The sequence below is a fragment of the Botrytis deweyae genome, assembly GCF_014898535.1.
Source record: "Botrytis deweyae strain B1 chromosome Unknown BDEW_004, whole genome shotgun sequence".
In the NCBI taxonomy this organism is placed as follows: Eukaryota; Fungi; Ascomycota; class Leotiomycetes; order Helotiales; family Sclerotiniaceae; genus Botrytis; species Botrytis deweyae.
The window spans coordinates 37,436-56,784 of NW_024066211.1; the positions used below are offsets into that span (position 1 = coordinate 37,436).

General features: G+C 40.8%; 7 protein-coding genes across 7 annotated transcripts; 6 read left to right on the forward strand and 1 right to left on the reverse strand.

The window, feature by feature from the left end:
- Positions 1-80: 80 nt before the first annotated feature.
- Positions 81-713, forward strand: EAE98_002017 (uncharacterized protein; the record flags this gene model as incomplete). Its single annotated transcript, XM_038949636.1, has 1 exon — positions 81-713. One exon carries the CDS (start codon positions 81-83, stop codon positions 711-713), a length of 633 nt encoding a protein of 210 aa, XP_038813375.1.
- Positions 714-4,881: 4,168 nt separating this feature from the next.
- On the forward strand, positions 4,882-5,396 carry EAE98_002018 (uncharacterized protein; the record flags this gene model as incomplete). The annotated part of the gene is made up of 2 exons (XM_038949637.1): positions 4,882-5,319; positions 5,376-5,396. 2 exons carry the CDS (start codon positions 4,882-4,884, stop codon positions 5,394-5,396), a joined length of 459 nt encoding a protein of 152 aa, XP_038813376.1.
- A 1,827-nt stretch (positions 5,397-7,223) lies between these two features.
- EAE98_002019 (uncharacterized protein) lies at positions 7,224-8,962 on the forward strand (the record flags this gene model as incomplete). The annotated part of the gene is made up of 5 exons (XM_038949638.1): positions 7,224-7,503; positions 7,740-7,819; positions 7,887-8,182; positions 8,396-8,494; positions 8,554-8,962. 5 exons carry the CDS (start codon positions 7,224-7,226, stop codon positions 8,960-8,962), a joined length of 1,164 nt encoding a protein of 387 aa, XP_038813377.1.
- A 455-nt stretch (positions 8,963-9,417) lies between these two features.
- Positions 9,418-9,645, forward strand: EAE98_002020 (uncharacterized protein; the record flags this gene model as incomplete). Its single annotated transcript, XM_038949639.1, has 1 exon — positions 9,418-9,645. One exon carries the CDS (start codon positions 9,418-9,420, stop codon positions 9,643-9,645), a length of 228 nt encoding a protein of 75 aa, XP_038813378.1.
- Positions 9,646-12,776: 3,131 nt separating this feature from the next.
- On the forward strand, positions 12,777-14,436 carry EAE98_002021 (uncharacterized protein; the record flags this gene model as incomplete). Its single annotated transcript, XM_038949640.1, has 2 exons — positions 12,777-13,467; positions 13,526-14,436. The coding sequence occupies 2 exons, from the start codon at positions 12,777-12,779 to the stop codon at positions 14,434-14,436; spliced, it is 1,602 nt and encodes a 533-aa protein (XP_038813379.1).
- Positions 14,437-15,968: 1,532 nt separating this feature from the next.
- EAE98_002022 (uncharacterized protein) lies at positions 15,969-17,132 on the reverse strand (the record flags this gene model as incomplete). The annotated part of the gene is made up of 6 exons (XM_038949641.1): positions 15,969-16,066; positions 16,114-16,288; positions 16,337-16,452; positions 16,501-16,723; positions 16,807-17,019; positions 17,079-17,132. 6 exons carry the CDS (start codon positions 17,130-17,132, stop codon positions 15,969-15,971), a joined length of 879 nt encoding a protein of 292 aa, XP_038813380.1.
- A 1,123-nt stretch (positions 17,133-18,255) lies between these two features.
- Positions 18,256-18,843, forward strand: EAE98_002023 (uncharacterized protein; the record flags this gene model as incomplete). The annotated part of the gene is made up of 2 exons (XM_038949642.1): positions 18,256-18,551; positions 18,621-18,843. 2 exons carry the CDS (start codon positions 18,256-18,258, stop codon positions 18,841-18,843), a joined length of 519 nt encoding a protein of 172 aa, XP_038813381.1.
- Between the last annotated feature and the right edge of the window lie 506 nt (positions 18,844-19,349).

The following is a 19,349-nucleotide window of genomic DNA, read 5'->3' on the forward strand; positions in this document are numbered from 1 at the left end:
TCTTGCCTCTCTCTTTCCAAACACCAGAACTGGAAATCCAAATTTCAGCGTCGGAGAAGCAAATAAAAAAACTCTGGAATATGATTGATTCAAGATTTCCAATCCTTAAACCTCCAACACGGGTTCATTCTCGACCGTCCACCCCCGGAGCTTCATTTCTTCATACAGCTTCATTGAGTTGTCCCACTAGATATCCCGCAGAAACAAGAGAAGTTAATAAAAATCTCACACCAAATACTTCAGCTTCATCGCCACCTTCTCCGGAGAAAATTCGCAGACTCGGAGAACCAGAGCGTGCATTGAGATATAAAACGTCATTGACACTTTCACTCCCAGAGGAAGAAACATTTGGTCAACCTAGTATCGACTTACCTGGCTTGAACATAGCCCGTGATTTCGGATTTGGATCGGGTGCTGGATCAAGGACGTCAAGAATCGAAGAGAGAAGATCTGTTGCCTTTGTGGGAGAAACCAGAGAGGATGGCGAGAAGATATTTGAGGGTGTGAATCTTGATGCTCATGAACGACGGATTGGAGACAGAGGACTTAGACCAGAGCCAATGAGAGATGAAGAAGCGGGGGTAACGAAGCAAAGGAGTGTCTCCGAGATGCTTGAGCGGCGGGAAGACGGCGAGAAAGACGAATGCAATAGATACTTTGGTCGCTTTGGGAAAGTTTTGGGATACCTTACTGTGAAATGTTCTTGTCTTTAGGACTCTAGGAGTGGATATGACATAGCAGGCGCGGTCTAGTTGTGAGCTTTCATAAACGAGATTAACTCAACACTCAAATTGAATCCGGTACGTCAAACAGTCTAAGGATTTGAAGATTTTGTTTGAAGTCTAGAACGAAAAGCCTCTATGTTCCAAAATGAAGTGTGGGCTATTCAAAATCACAAGGGTGAGATGATTGTGGTCTATGAATATGAGTAGCCTTCAATAACATGCGAATTAGCACCATTCAATGATTCACAACAATCAAGATTGAGCATTTCCAAATCTCGGACGAGCTTGAAAAGATAGGGTTCCCCCGGGATGGGATTTTCAACATAATGCGAATTTATCGATATGGAACCACCAATTTTTCCCGATGAATACATTAGAATGCAGAAGGAAAATTTGGCAACTAAGATTAGACATATGACAATGAAGTTGAAGATACGACTAATTCCTTTCCAATGCCTTCTTACTCCGACCCCACTCGCACTCCACTCTCCCGGGTATTGTTGCCACCGCAGTACTCTGAAAAAAATAAACCGGCCAATCTTACAGCACTTTTCGAACCGTTGTCAAAAGACAGGAAAACCCACCTTCCAAATGAAGTACGTTGCAGCGATTCCCTGCATATTCCTTGCGAATCTCGCCAATCCGTCTTGATTTCCATAGAACCCGAGATCCGATCAGCATTGGCGTTTATTTGATGGATCCCTCATGAACTTTTCTTCAACCGCAACCAGGCTCAAGCCGGAATTTGTCGCTGCATTTCATTTGGAACTCGCCGATATTCATGGGATTGAGGTCGACAACGACCCATCTTTGTCGGAAATAACTCATTATCAAGAAGTCTTTTGGCTGCAAAACAATTATACTGTGCTAGGTTTTTCCATCCATGAACAGCTGTTGCAGACCGACATTTCAATGATCCTAGATGCAGTCTATTCTCAGCCATCATACATCCTATACCATGGCTACTAACACACACACACACACACAACACACACTCTCTCTCACACACATTCGGAGGTTGTCAGCGTAAGTCGTGTAAGACATTAATTTACCCCACATCTTTCTATAAAAGGAAATTCAGGGATTCTAATAGGTTGAATTATCTTCTTTTGTATTGCTTTAATAAATCTAAATAGAATTAGCACTTCTAAATATTTTTGAGAACCTTATAAAAATCCTTTTAATATTGATAATATTCAAACTCGAAATTTATCAAAATTCATATATCAATATTATCAAAATAGTCAATTATATATCATTATTATTATTTTCAATATCAACCTCCTCATTTACTAAATCTACTTTGCCTTCTTTTATATTACTAGTATCAGAAACTTCAATTCGATACGAAATGATTAGAGATCAATGTATCGAAGTATGTATTCTTTATAAAACTGAATAGAAAATTGTAAAGATACAAGAATATTTTCTTCAAAATAATGTTAATCTAAACTATAGGTAAATAGTTTATATATACTCTATACATGTAATGTGAGCGAAACTTGGTACTGGTCACGTGACCTCTTTCTGTAGCTAGTATTTATAGGTCTTCTTCGTGTAGTTTAGAGAAAAGCAGTCAGTTCCCACCCACCTTCTCGTACGCTTTGTGACGCGCTATGTAGTACCTACTCCTCCTCTCCTCCGCCGGAGGCGCTACGTCTCAGTGACTTATCTGTGGTATTTACGAAGGACTACTTTATGACCCTACCACCTTCTACTCTTTTACAGTAACACCTAAAAAACAATTCGACTGGTTACCAGTTTTATCAACCTCTCAATTTGATTAAATTATTGAATTTATTAGCTTTTTCAAAATATATAGGCGAATGTTATATTAAAAAATAATTCTTGAATTAAAATAAATTAAAATAAATAAATCTATAATTCGAAATAAACTAAAAAGAATAAACTACAAATACTATATTACTCTTTAAAAACCCCCTATTTCAAAAACCAATTATCTAATTTGCTTTCAATTTGTATTAGAACATTTCGATTGAATTAATAAACAATAAAATATTATTTTATAATTAAATAAAATATAAGTAATAGTAGAATCTCACTATAAAATATATATCACATATTATATTAATAAAGTTTTTAATTTTATATATATATTGAAAAAAAAATACAAAAAAACCAAATAAATATTTTGAAATTATTTTTTAGGAAAAGCAAATTAAAAATCAAGTTTATTTTAAAAAAAGGATTAGAATATTATTGATACTAAATCATATCAAACTTATACTATTTCTATTATTAATAATTATATATATATATATCCAGAATATATATTTATATAGAATAAAACTTTTAGATATATTACTAATACTATTCTTATAAATCTTATTAAAAGAGATATTGAAAAGATCAAATAGCTAATATTTAATTCAAATCTCAATCTTATTGAGAATATATAAAATAAGATAAAAGATTAAATTTGGAACTATTATTTATACAACAAAATAATCTATAATAAATTTAGAAAGGCTATTAATAAGATATAGGAAACTATATTACATAAATATTTAATTAATTTATTTAAAAATATAAAAAATAAATATTAGACAATCATTAATATTAATAATATATATACTAAATATTAATAAAATTAATACTTTTTTTTATTCTCAAAAGATTTTTTACAAAACTTTTATTATCTAAAGTTTATTATATTAATTTTTAAAGAGTGTAAGGTTTTTATTAACTAAAACCCTTATATATAGGGAAAAGCTTGGCCACTTTTTGATGTGTTTTACAATACTTATACTGACAATCTCTGTTCATACAGGCTACACGATGCAGCTACAGCTTTGCAGCATCCAAGTACGTGCTTTCTCCGAACAACTGACTTTTATTTTGCTCCGATCAAAGTTACTTGTCACAGAGGCGTCGATACATCTTTCATGGATATGTTAGAAAAAACTCTTGGACAATTCCAGTTAACCGAGCTTCATATGGGCGCAAAAACGAGATACCTAGGAATATACCCACTCTCCAATATTCAATATCAAATCAAACAATCAACATTTGGAATCAAGATTCAGATGTATATATCAAAAAACCTTTGTATTATTCAAATGTTATGTCTTGAATACGTTACAATGGAACGAATACTGATTTCGTGATTGAATATCTAAATATCAAATTCCTGTATGATTTTGTTTGGGTGAAGCCGAGGTAGGATCCAAGCGGGGCAGGGCAAGCGGAAACAGGGGGGTTGATAATTCCGACGTTTTTCTTCCAGGCTGGCTGTGGTAAGCAAGTGGACCATCCATCCATCGTTAGTTTTCGTTTTTCTTTATCCTGGAATGCTGAAGTAGTTGTTTCTAAGTGGGGAAACTCTGGACCATGATATCAATTGCGTTCCTCATTGTTTTCTTCCATATATTAAATAGGCTCATTAAATAGACTCAATATTAACAGACTTTAGTATTCTGTAAGCGAGATGCAAGCCATTCGGACGCCTTTCCCCAATGGTTACAATTTACATATGGTTCGGCTTCTATGAACAGGTTTCTATTCGCAAGTGCAGCAATAGAGTGAGTTGTTTACTTGTCCACAGTACTAGATGTATGCGAGATGCATTGCATTGTAGTGCAGTGCAGAAATGTTCTATCGGCTGAGGGCATATGTTGAAGGCTGCACGTCGATTTTCTCGGAACTCGGAGCCTAGTTCCAAGCCAGATTAGTCCCAACCTCCGGTGCAGATATGAAAAGTAATCGCAGAGATAGTGGGTCGATAGATCTACAGGTACGGTTTTCCATCGTGGTATTCATGATTTGTAGTTTGCTTGACATTCGTTGAAGGCATGGGGGCTTAGGAAAGCATGTCCTGACTGCAGATTTTGCGATTACGCTATCATGAACTAACCTAGTACTTGCTATACCGAAGCTCGTCAGGCCATTTTTGGACACGAGCATCAGATCCAAGTTACTGAGAAGAATGGGCGAGGCGGTTCTTTTATTCCTCGCGCGATGAGTCCAAGGCGGGCTGCTTGAGAATTATATAAGGAAGTGTTGTCTCTGTGTAATGTTTCTCCCCATCCCCATCATCACCAAGACGAGAAATTAAATTCTATCCACTATTCGATTACATCACATACCGCCTAATAAGATCTGCCTTATCCTCCTTATCAGCCTCACATCACCAAACATGCTTGCCTCATTGATCACTGGCCTCTTGGCTCTCACTGCCATCTCTGTCTCCTCTCCAATCCCCGCAACCAAGCGCGACACTGCCGAGCTCTACATTCTCTCCAACTGCTACAACAATCTCACACATGCTTCCTACGCCTCCGCGTTCTGGTACTACCCAGATTTTCTCCCAGATTACCCAGAACCACAAGCTGTCGGTGTCATCAACGCTAAAAAATCGGTGACCTTTGAAGGCCTCAATATCGCCATTAAAGCCCCATTCAAATTGTCAGCCGCTATCCCAAAAAATGCTACATTGGCTACTTATCAAGAGATTGTTGCATCGGCCACCATTAGCAGTTTTGCTGGCCCAGCTGCGGCCATCAAAGGCACTGGAGAGGCTTTCTATAGCCCTGCAACCAATGTCAACTGTTATTACAATTATGCCGTCAGGGATGTAAGTCTTAACAGCCCTTCTATCTGAGCGACTTAAATGCTGATAAATAGGATTAGAATCAAACCGAGGATCCATGAGCACTTCGTCGCAAGCAGAATTATGACAGATGCAAGAAAGCCTCATTGGCCTGGATGGAACAGGATTGATTAGATTTGCTACTCTTGCGTACGGCTGTGTTAGATGGGTTAACAATTGATGACTGCATGATCAGCAACGACAACGATGACAACGACAATAACGAATCAACGACTATGAATAATAATTAGAACACATAAAATTTGAATAATAGACAGGTTTTTTTTCGCAAATACAATTATCCCTACAATTTATCCGTGACTTGTAATCCGTATTAGATGCAAAAACGAAATCTTACTCAATGGCCAAACTATTGAACAGTACTTTGACTTTTGATAAAATGCAGGTCAGGAAGTGCCTTGGCTTACATCACCTTAAGTAGCACATTAAAAATTATCGAAGGCACTCATGATGATACGAAGGAAAGTCACACATCTTACGCAGAAGATTTCTGGGCCGTTTAATGAAAGGTCAGCGAAAACATCTTGCTGCTGATTTTTTAGATCGATGCATTATTTGCCCTTCGTGATGAATTTTTTGTGTAAAAGGGTCATCCAGATTTTATCTGTAGATTGCGATTTGTAAATTCAGGAACGTCGTCAATCACCCGGGGCCGATATTCATGTCAAAATCTTTGTGAATTCATTTGCCCAACTCTAAGTTGCCCCTGAGCAGTCAGACTTATTCTTCGGCTATTGATTCAACATCGATCGCCCCGGTGGTTCGTCTCTTGATCTTATTACCAAACTAATCAATCCTAGGTTTGGTAATCTTACAATCCATGTATAATTTCAAGATTGGTTGGTTACAATGAGACCAGATGTATGACATCTTCAGTCGCTACTTTTTCGGCTGTGACTGTGTGTATTGGGCTTTCAAACCAGCGAGTAGAAAGAAGACCCGTCAAAGACTTTCAATTATTCATCAGAATCCTTGAACTATACCACTCAAGTTGAGATGACAGTCGTCAAGTGCGAAAGTCATTGTCACTTTCTTGGAGCGCGGTTTTTATTAACCAAGACCAGATCTAATGTCGTGTAGATTTCTTTGTTTTGGGTATCATTTTCTTTGGGTACTGTTAACGAGTACCAGGAGTAAAAGGAGCCAAGGTCTACTAGCACGCTTTCCAGAAAGAGCACTTTCTTTGATTGTAGGGAACTTGGGGTTTTCTGGATTACTTCTCGAAGGGCCATCTCTTTGTCGTGCTTGATTATTAACCTACCATCTTGATCTAGATCTTTTAAGTCAGATGAATGAAAAGCGTTTTCCTGTTCCTAGCGATCTACAGAAGCTTTGGAACATCTATAGAAAACAAGAATTTGATGATTCCCACGTCAGATGGGATAGTTCCCTGCCAAGTTTTAGCCCCGAATCACTATTTGACTGTCCTTTTGTTTTCACACGAACGTGTCCAATCAGAGTACAATATAGATTATGGGGAGAAATTGGACTCCCTCTGGAATAAAAAAGGGAACTGGGAGCCGGAGCCTTTTTAGGGAAGATTTCAATGGCTGCCCATGATGACATGCGGTGAGAAAACACCAAATAGACGAAGAGATTTGAAATCCCATCACGCGATATCGAACACATAAGCCTAGATGAGAACTCTTTGTCTACTATCCCAAGTCAAGAAAACAGAAAGAAACCGTCTGATTCTTTCACACTTGTGAAGTAAGAGCCCCAGCCCGGTACATGTAGCAAGTTGTGACTAGTATTGTCGAGATAATTAAAGAGACAAGTCATCTACAGTTCACCCTCAATCAGGATATCCTGTTCGAATCTTTAGATACTGTATTGTTCACCCGAAGATTCATCTTAATTCGAGTATCATGGCTCCATTACAAAAGTTATGGGCGTTTCTAATGCCCAGAATGCCTCAAGAAAATCTGGGGGAGATTTTCTCCAATTTACCTTCCTCCACGCTTGAAAACATTGCAGCATTTCAGCCTCCACCGGGCGTTACTGCCAACTGGGAGAACCCCGATTCTCACAGAGAGATATTGATAATTATTCCTACTATCATGATGTGTTTGATGATAATATGTATAATTGTGAGAGCTTGGGTGGTATTTTGGATTATGCGACCTGTGAAGCTGAGGTGGAGTGATAGTGAGTTTTCCCTTAATCTACTTAAGAAAGCACCCACAACTGACAGGCTTTTCGTAGTGACCTTTACTCTTACAGTAGTATGCAAAATCCTTGGAAATTCACAAAGGCTGGATCATACTGACTTGTAAATTTCAATAATAGCTTGTTGCTATCACTCTCTATGTCGTTGTGATATTGTGTACGCATGGCATCTTCTGGCTCAATTCAATCACTGACGGTAACTAACCTTAATTTAGCCGCCACAGGTAATGGAACTTTCGGGCTTCATAATTGGGATTTTCCAGTTTCGCAACTATTATCCTACCGAAATTTGATTGTACGTCTCCTCGCGCTGTCACATTAATTAATGAGCTCTTCGTATCACAACTAACATAAATCTGTAGACAACTGGTCTATTACCATGGCTCACGCCTCTCACTCTGGGCTTAGTGAAGACAACCATATTTTTGACCTATATGGAAATATTCCGTAGCATGAAGTGGATGAAGATGGCGTGTCTAATCGGGCTTTCATTCACCGTCGTATGGTATTCTGCGATTACCATTGCCGGGATATGCTTGGCTGTTCCACTGGGCGGCGAAGGATGGGTGAAGCACCTGTTCACCTCACGTATGATTCAACAAAACGCTCTTAGCATCCCGACGGCTGTAGCGGGCTTAGCCATTGATTGTTATCTATTGTGAGGGAAATGTGTTTTAGTCCTCCTGTCGTATCATTGCTAATACCTCAATTTCTTAGCGTTTGACCGATAATTGCGCTCAATAAATTGAAGATGACTCGGAGGAAGAAGTTAGGTGCAGGGTTGATCTTCGCCACTGGATTCTTGTCAGTTTGATCTATCTTTACCTGCTCTGAACTAAATAATGGTTTCAATGACTGACGTTGCAGATAGTGCTATTGTAGCATCAGTAATGAGCGTTGTGTATCGTGTTATTCACGGTAGTGAACACGGGGACAACACTTGGTGGTTGGTACCTATAATGTCAGTTACGTAAGTATCAGTCCCACCTTTGATGTTTATGTCTCGATCTAATGGATCAATTTCGACAGAATTACCGAAACGTTCATTGGCTTTATCATTGCTTGTGCCTGGCATTTTTCAAAATTCCTGCGCACATATGAGCAGTCTTTTTTGAGAGCTGGCTTGATAACCACAAATTTGTTTTGCTGCAGATGCAAAGGTTCTCGGGGTGAGAACTCTGTTGACCCCAAAAGCAGTGAAGCATCCGATACGGTGGATGATTCAAAGGTATCTCGAGAAAAGGTTAAGCCAGCTCCGAAAATGTATCCCGGTCTCGATCTTACGTCTCGTGGTGAAACCGTATTGGTGACAGAATTGGATAAAAATGAGAACGTTCCGAATAGAACAGAAAACCAGAAGGTCGACAGTAGCATGGAATATGCTCAGGCTGAGGAGAGTTCCACGATAGGCGAAAATAAGATATCACCAACAAGGTGAAGCGATGATAATCGACGGATAGATATCTGTAGAGAGGTTGTCGAATGACAGGGAGAACAATTTGAATATTTGATGAAGAATAAACGAGCGCATGACCACAAAAATTTGGAAGCAGAATCTTGTACAATAACGATAAAAAACATTTGCTTAGTTGTAATGGCAGAATATGGCAATGACTGTGTACTTGTGATTGACGAAACCAAAGTTTTGTAGCAGTATCACGAGCGTTCTGAAGGCAAAATCGGTAGATATTGTCTCAAATGATTCAACTCTCTTCTTGTGCCGCGAATAGGACTACGAAGGGGCCAGTGACGATAACTATAGTCACACAACCTCCGGTATCAAGAAAAATAGGAATTAAAAGGTATTAAATCCACGGATATCATCTACACAATTATGAATCCGAAAATCAAGCCGCTTGACCGATATCCCATAATCCTGGAAGCAACCTTAGGATGTACAAAGCTTTCAGCAAACCTCGAGTGTTGATTCGAAGAAGGCCATCAACGTCGCGAACTACAAACGTGATCGAAAGACTTAAGTTTCATACTTCAGAACCACGAAGATATGCTGAGCCAGATAGGAAGAGGAGGATGAGGAGGAGGAAGGAAGAGATGAGGACGAGGACGAGCGAGGGTAAGGATGAATATAAGGAAGAAGTAAATCAGGCGAAGAATGAATGAGGGGAGTCTGCATACTGCATCCTACTATCATTATCGAAGTCGATACAGCATTTTGAAGACAACTGAGCCATGAAAAGATGTCATTGAATTTATTGTCATTGAGATATACCAGACGCCACTCACTGGCATTGTGTTCATCTGGTGAAGTTTCGATGTACCAAAAAAGGATTATGTAATCGCAATAGTTTTTCCCCACACTGGCCACTCACCGCTTTTGGTCTGGCAAAAAGAATAAGCTAAACGGGAAAAAGAAAAGAAAAAATGCAAGACCCTTACTCCACTTTGATTGGTCCCACTTCATCCACTTTGAGCAATTATTGTCAATACCTTCGTAAGGTATGATGTGATATGGAGGGGCTAGAAGTTTAACGTTGAATGGAAGAGGGGTTCTTTTTTTTTCTTTGTGCAAAGACAAGTGTACAGATGTCAGATAGTCTATCGTTGATCTCACCCCCAAAACAGAAGAAATAGTTCAAGAGTAACTAGGTCCCATGTATGACTACTATACGACTAGGTAAGGTTACCATTGACTTAAGAAGCATGAGTCGTCCGGTAAGGTAAGGTAAGGTAAGGTAAAGTAACCCAGGTAGGTAGGTTGGCAACCGAGTAACAGGGGCAAAGTTGATTCCTGAGACACACATCAATCAGCCTCAAGAGTCAAATATACATACATTACATACTCCGGATATGCATTGATATCTTGAGGAATGGATGAAATCCTTTCCTCCAGTCCCTCGGGATGAAACACATTCTCGATGAATCATTACTTCTATGGCATTCCTGCCTTCCTACGAACTAGATAGATTGCCATGACGTTAGATGCCGTAGATCTGCGATACCACTCGCCAACCTACCTATCCTATCTACCTACCTCAAAAACCGAAGATCCCGTTTTAGACAAAATCCATCTCCTATCCACAACCAACTATGTGCTGGTTTTGCGAACACCTTGTTATCTTGATGTTAGTTTCTTCCCCGGAGTCTACGAATGTGAGCGTCGATTTGAGCTAAAGTCCTCTGTGGTAACCTAAAGAGAAAGAAAGATTTTAACAATGTCCGCCAATACCGCATAACAAATTCATCTCTTCTTTCAATGGCCTCATTGGGAACACATATTTTCTGCATGTACGATACGGAGTAGAAGAATATTATTCTTTGCTAGGGATATGCGTTGTTAGTTATTTTGGGATGGAAATGTATCCACAGGAGAGAAGAAGAGACTGGACCGTTGTACTCCGTACATGATACATCGTATACAATTGCCCCGCCGTAGCATCAAAATCTCCACTTCCAAATTTGCTATCGACTGACTATTTTGCCATGAATAATTCGATATTCTAACTTTGAGGCTTCCAATTATCACCAATAACACCACTTCTTCTCCCATTCCCTGCTGGTCTTCTCTCTTTACATCATACAACTCTGCTCCATACTTGGGAGATTTACACTGCACAGGATTTTTCGATGACTACTTACGTTCTATGGCTCCATATCTCCATATAAATGTACGGAGATTGTTATCCTTCTGACGAATACCAAATGCGACGATTTGGTGCATATCAATCTTTTCCAAAGTTGTCATACATGTATCTAAGTTCGACCTAGCTTGTGCATCCCTATACTATACTATCATGCATCCATGACTTGATCTAGCTTTGGAAAATCTCTCTAGATGACTCCGAGAAATTGACTACCTAGGTAGTGAAGCAAATGCCTTGATCTGGAGTCAAGAATTCTTCCTAGATGACTCCCATCAAAATGATAGAGGCTAGCTGTTGACGAATGAAACTGATTCCTTTCTTGTGTACCTACTTTTTCTCGTCTTGGCCGAGGTCAGAATATCCATCCGGTAAACCTAATTCACTTTTTCTATTCAACACCTGAGTATTATGACTCTAAGTTATCATTTGGAAAAAGTGACTTCTGAGTAGTCGATAGAGTGATGCTTCGCTGACCCTCCGGGGGCCACTGCCGTGGAGGCAGAATACTTTTTCCTCCTACGACAATGACTGTTCGGAGTTGGACCACGTAACTATGTAGGTACTCTCGAGTAGGTAGATGGTCTTTTGATATCAATGATAGTAGCGGTGAGCGATGAACCTACCTACCCGCCCAAGTGAAAGGTAGTAAAGAGCACGACCTACCTGCTGGATGGTAGGAGGTACAGACAGAGGCGTGACTGAATCAACCAATCATATCCAATGTTATAGACCAATCAGTCAATTTCGGTTGAAACGTTCATGTCGACCAATTCCCATATTATTTTTCTGCAAGGATTATCGACGTGCACGCACAATTTATTAGCAGAAGCTCAAACCAAAAGAAGAGAAGGAAAAAAAAAAATCAATTTCCATTTCAATTACCTACCTAGTACGTACTTGGTACCCAGTCGAGCCAGTCCAGTCAGCTAGTCTCTCCCAGTAATATTCACTTTGCACTTGCAATCGTTAGCGTCAATTTATGAAAATTGTCACCCCCTCCAAAAACTTAATTATGTCTTCTCTTCCTCTCACTCTCCCTCTTCCACCTCAACAACCCAAATTCAACATCAGACAACGAAGTCACCCTACACTTATTCAAATAAGTATATCCTCACAATTATCAATACGTCGAGACAATGCCGCAGGCCATCGCTGAGCAGTGAATACCCACTACAGCATGCTCAACCGGGCATGTCTGTAGTCCCTTCAGCCAACGAGTAAATTCCCAATCTTATACCATTCGATCTTGACGAAATCACTAGACTTTCACTGTCTTACCAGCCGACTTGCAACAAATTGGTCTAATATAATTCGAAAGTTTCAAATTCAATCACCGTTATTGATCGAGCTCAACCCTTGCCATTTCCCAAGGTGAGAAGGCTCTCATCGACCAAACGAACCAAAATCAAAACTTTTACCTACCGACAACCTACACAACCTCGAATCTTTCAATTGACTTGAACACAATCCAAGACCAACTCTCATAGACTCGATTGTCATATTTCACAACGCACGAGTCATAATTTACCACAAAATATTACCTTTACACTCCACCCATCTGCAACCTTCCTCTCACCGCCGATACTTTCGGTCATACGCAATCGACCCCACAACAAATTATTCTTGCAGATTATATAAAACACAAACACAATGTCTCGAAACACACAAGGACAGTCTTTCAAGACCCCCCCTAAGATCAAGCTCAAGTTGAAGAATTCCAAAAAGGTCACAGATTACTCCTCCGACTCTTCGTATGCTGCTGTGGATTTGATCAGTGATTCTGAAGACAATGATTCAGAGGACGAGCCCGATGTATTTGGGGGGACCGGGGGGTCTAAGATTGAAAAGTACGAAGAAGCAGCTATGTTCGAATCGGCTGAAGAAGATGACGATTTAGAGACTGTCGAGGAGGATACTGATGTACAAGACACACCTCGAGCAACAATGAAGTTTGAAGACTGGGAAGGAATTGCTGATTCGCCAGAAGAACTGGCCGATAACTCTAGGTTTTTCGAGGATAATATGATCGAGGAGTACAAATATCGTTCCAATGGTGATCTCAAGAGGGTTAACAAATTCACCGACGATGATACAGATAGCAGCATCTCTGATGATGAGGATATGTGGCACCCTGATCTATTCGACACCGCGACCTCCGCTCAAGGTCCATTCTTGAGTGCCGACGCACTTCCACCTCGTATCGCAAGAGGACTGGAGGATGACACATACAATGATGACGATCATGGATCTGATCCAGATTTAGAATGGGGAAACGAAAACAATGATTCGGGTAATTCTGGAGAAAGTGATAGTGATGAATCAGATGCATCTGGGTATCAATGTAAGTGAATTCAACAAGCATAGCTGTTGAGCCGAGGACTAACAACCATGTCTTGTAGCTGATCTTAGCGATGTCTCGGGTGGAGATACAACTGACGATGAAGATTGGAGAGAGAATCGTCCAGAAATAGATGCATCTACACCCCGAGGCAATTCACCACCACCTCCACCATGCCTTGGTTTTCGAATTCAGCGCAAAAAGGGACAACCTGATGTCATTACTTGGTATCACAATACTGATGTACCCTTTGTTATATTAGACGAGCATGGAAAGGACCTTTTAATGTACTCTTCCGACCCTACCAGACTTCAGGATATTAGCTCACCTTCACCCCTTAGAAACGGCAGCATGGAACAGTACAATCCAGTCCTTAGCAATCAAGCCAACATTATGATGAGCGCAGTATCAGATACCCCATCCGAATTTGGATCTTACCACACTGGTAACCCAGAAGCTTTTTTCGAAAATTCCGTTTTCATGAACGAGAATGCCGTTCGCCCAACAAGTAGTTCATCATATGACGACAGCGATGATCAGAATGAACCTCTTGATTGGGGCGACTTGCTACACATGGATGAGGCATTAGATGAGGAGCAAGGTGAATCTGTAGACGATCTAGCCGAAACACCGTCATCTACCCCTGCTCGCCCAACGACGTCCGATGGCCTTCACCCCCTTCTGGTCCATCTTGACAAGAATACCAACGTCGGTGCTTTTCGCCTTAATCGACAGAACGAAAACCTCATCAACAGCAATACTGTTTCTAAAGATGCACTAGCATTCGGAACCTCCACAATCAAAGGTGTTAAGAATGGACACCTCGATTCTCTTACGAGCTCTTTAACCCCTCGACGAAAACCTAAAACCCTCATGCCATCTAGTCCCGCCGGTGACGTCGCAAACCGAAAGCGGAAATCGAGCGGTGCATCTCAGGGACGTCTGCACAAGAGAAGTCGCAGCAATGCATGAAAAATTATTGCATACATCTTGCTTCCAACTTCCGCAACTCGCGATTACTCAATAATCATTCCTGAACAATGATTAATTACGATGATGGACGGCATGACACCTTTTGACTGTCATTCCTGGCCTCAAATTTCTTTTTGTCTAATTATTTTCTTTGTACTTTGTATATCTAGCGTAACGATGGATGAATTGGCAATAGACAAAAGCATGGTCATCATACACAAAAGTTTCATAGACTTTGGTTGTGCTAATAGGCACACATACCGTCTGTTGAAGTGGATGGTATATGACAAAAAGTTCTTGCTCAATTCCACTTTTTTTTCTTTTCAATCTAATCCTTCCTTGGAACATACAGAGATTTTACTTCAAATGGCAACAGACTTTCATAAATGGTTTTAATTATGATACATGTTAGTCTGCAGATGAAGCTCCAATGGCTGTAACTTGTATCGAGGATGGAGGTTGGAAGATGTTCGAGAATGGGTGTTGGAAGATGTTCGAGATCACGTCAAGGGGATTGAACTGTACTTTGGCAATGGCATACAAAATACGCGGTGAAACAACTTCCCGAATAGGGTCTGCTTGTAGCAGTATTGTATTCTATCTACCATCATTCTCTTCTAGAGCAATGTGTTAATAGCGCGGATTATGAATGGAGGGGATTTGTGGCGGGTGTCAGCTTTCGGCGAAAGATCATGTAGTTAGCAGCAATTCAAAAACAAGTTAAACTTTTACATCATTGTTAACGAGTGATGATGTGTGGTGTGACGGGCTAGATGGCTTTCAAAGTAAAGGTAGAACTAAAAGTATCTCAATGCCTTTGGACCTGCAAATTCAACGTCCACTATATCGAGTGTTTCCCTTCTTGTCCATTCTCTATCACTTATTTGCCCCTTTTTTCCCATCTTCCTCAACCAACATCGAAACTCAGTCCCACCCGCTGTCCTTACTCCCGCAACCCGTTTTTGGCTGGAATGTTGTTGATTCTTATGTGTATTTGCTTTTATCTTGACGTACACGGAGGTAATATCGTCCACATCAATGATCAAGTAGACACGACACAAATTTGTATTACTGTCAACAAGTTCATGGGAAAACGTTGATGAATCACTACAGCCGCATCAAATGTGGGTGTCCGTCATATCACTTGTAAACATCCTCAACGCTTTGCTTTCAGTTTAATTAAGCCAGTTACGATATTCAACTCCATGATCACACATGCAAAGAACACATGAACTCGAAAGTCAAGAAGTAGTTCATGTAGGTATCGAAGTAAAGCTAAAGCAAAGTGGGCGAATCAGGATAATTACAGAGAGAGAACCCAAAGGCCTTCAAACCACAGTCCGAAAACAGAATAGGAAACAAAACAAATAAAATGCCAAACAAAGCAAAGTCAAAAAGTATGATACCTGGACAAGTCATTAGGATTGCTGTCCATCAAGACTTTGATCCTTCTTAATCTTTCTACGCAAGACTCATCCCCCTCGACGATTGTGCTTAGAGTTCTCTCGGCTCTCTTTCTGGGTTGCAAAGTTCTACTGGGGAAGTCTTTGGTATCCAGTGTTCTTATCGTCATTTTGTTTCTTGGTCATGGACTCACGAACGCCCGTGAGGGAATACACAAAGACGAAGACTAAATTCATTAGCAAGATTACATGATCGCAAGTTGGGGGCGCTTACAAAGTTCAACAAGAACGACAAAAGCGGCAACTGATGCCCAGTAATATTCCCATCCAGTCTTCTCATGATCCAAGAAGAAGTAGGTGTATTTCCCCATAATGTACTTGCCGATAGCTGCCCAGCCAACATATACGAGAGAAAGTGCAGCAAGAGCAAAAACATGGTTCCAGACAGGCTGAAACATATTTAGCAGAATAAGTGAGACGGAATCAGAAAAACCTACGTCAGATCGTTTGATGCTGCTTAGGATGAAGAGCTCGACCAAAGCAAGGACGGAGTTGAAACCATACTTGCTGAAAACGAAGAAAGTTGTGAGCTTATCATGAAAAATTTTATCACCTAATTTTTGATTAGTATTGAATTGCGCTTTCATGAAAGAGTTCTTACCTGGGATCGATGCTTCATTCCGTGGAACGATGACTGCCCAATGTATGAAGGTAACGACATGAGGGAAAGCAAGAATGGTCCAATGAAAGACACTGAACAGGTACTTTTCGTTGGTGTTGGCGGTCTTGCGAGATGGTGAGAGGAACTTCCTAACAGAGGCAGAGATTGTCGAACAATTGTTGTCATTGCTATGCGGGTAGTAGAGATGCATGAAGGTCCAGGTCTGTCAGTGGATAAAGATTAGCACTGGGCATTGAGAATGGATACAAATGCAAGTGGCACAAGGAATCAAGGACGAATACTTACAAACGCAACCCAGGCGTACAGAGTTTGCAAGCCGTATACGATATTCGAAAGGTTGTAAACGACCAGCCAGCCATTTTTGTTGATTTCAAGTTCGTAGTGAAGGATCACAAGACTGGAAATCAGGAAGTATGCTGCAAGGGCTCCTCTGAACATAACAAGGGATTTCTGAGAGACGTTGAGCCATGGAGAGTGGCAAGCACGAAGAAAGATAGGCTGTGACTGAATTAGGGCCTACAATGAATTACGAATGGGATCATTTCGAGACAACTTACATGATCATTCTTCTTGTGACTTCCGCTTGGAAGCAAAGCGGTGGACGAAGACATTTTGAGGGGAAAGATTTGGGGAAAAAGATAAATGAAGTCCGATAGGTATGAGGCGAAAGACGAAAGTGACCAAAACGAGAATTGGATGAATGAATCGAGTAATTAAAACGACGGACAGAGACGACGGTTTGCGAAGAACTGTGTTGTGATGTGAGATGAAGAGAAAGAAAACAGAGAGGAAGAAGAAAGTAAACATGATATGAAGAAAATTAGCATGGGAAAGTGCAACGCAGGAAGGAGTAAGTGAGGACCTGCACTTCCCGTTCTCAACGACACGAATGGCAGGCGCGAAGAGACACAACGGCCAAAAAGAAATGGCAAGGTTATAAGGACAACACGATTAGGGTGCACTGGAAAGGCATTACCTATCAAATGAATTCTCGGGAGTATACAACAGAAATGGAAGAGGAGGGTCGCGATATCTACTATGACTTCAATAGCAAACTAGATAGACGATTGTCCAGAAAGAAGCTGATCGTCGTAATGCAGCTTGATGTGCAATACATTATGCACAGTAAACCAGTCCGAAGTCGTGAGCTACAGCTAGTCAACAGTCTCAAGCATTCAGACACTAGCAAATGTTGATGTTTCGGGACGCTTCTGTTCCTTCCCTTTCTCAAAGTGATATACGATAGAGTCAGAGAGAAGGGAGGTAGACTCTGCGTTTACCTACTATCGTGTTGATGAGATACATGAGTCCTTTCCTCGATTTCGTGGTAATTGTGTACTCCATATCATTTATATGAAAGATAGCTTCGTCAAGCGTCCGATTCTCTCAATTAGTCCGTACCTACTAGGTACCTAGTATCCAGATGAAGACAATGAAATGAGACTGCCTCACTGCCCGGACTGATGCAGAACGCACGGACCAGTAGCATAGACCAAGCATAAACCACCTGGGCAAGCATAAACCAAGCATAAACCAAGCATAACTAATCCTTACCTTCAGAAGGTGTCCTCAATTACAACTTCCAATTGTAAGAAATGTGTCCGTACCTTTGATCGCAATCATCATCACGAAACGACTACCCGTCATTTTTGAATTGTCTCAAGGCAATCAATCTGCTGATTCTCACAGCTTGAATTCCTACCAGATTTCACCCAGGGATTGCGCATTGCGACAATGCTTTCCTTTCTCCAGAACCCCCGCCAGGCAGCGGCTCAAGTGCTGAATTTCGCTCTCATTCTTTCTACGGCGTTTATGATGTGGAAAGGTCTTTCAGTAGCGTCGGATTCTCCATCGCCAATTGTTGTCGTATTGTCTGGCTCCATGGAACCTGCATTCCAGCGTGGAGATCTCTTATTTCTATGGAACAGGAATTTACTGGAAGAAACGAAGGTTGGGGAAATTGTGGTTTACAATGTCAAGGGAAAGGATATACCTATCGTGCATCGATTGGTTAGAAAGTTTGGCGCAGGGTAAGTGCCTCTATTTCACTGGCGCGCTGGATGTACCGCGGACTCTCATGCTGATATTTGTGACCATAGGCCCAAAGCGAAGTTATTGACAAAGGGAGACAACAACGCGGCAGATGATACAGAATTGTATGCGCGTGGACAAGATTACATTGAGAGAGAAGATATCATTGGCAGTGTAGTGGGATATATACCATTTGTGGGATATGTTACTATCTTACTCAGCGAGCACCCTTGGCTTAAGACTGTTATGTTGGGAATGATGGGTTTGGTTGTAGTTCTACAGAGAGAATAGCCAAGGGAATAGCTGCATTTAGGATGGCACCCAGAAAAAGATGATACCCCAAGTTTACATGATCTGAAAGAGTCGACGCACATGTGATTGTGAGGATGTTTTGCGGTCAATATTGTGAAGGTGATAGACGTGGAGGTGGGTTCATGCAATGAAATTTGCGGAACTTGGAGAATACTGGGGTTCTCTGCTCTGTAGACTTTGCTGTATATCTATCTAATATCAACCAAGTTCAGTTCGGAGGGATTCGAACAATGGATAAAGACAAAGATTTGGAGACCTCTACGAGCTCAACCTAGGTACCTTTTTGAGGACAATTCCTGGCTGCAGAAACCCACACCCTTCTTGAAACTTCGATTTTCGCAAAGGTTGAACAAACACTCCAGCTACCTAGTACAATACCTACTTTCCGCATTCGATAACTTAATCGTCAGCATCATGATGATTCCGTAGAAGTAGCCTTCCGGCAAAATGTTCAGCCTTGCACTTTCTTTCCTCGGAACAACAGG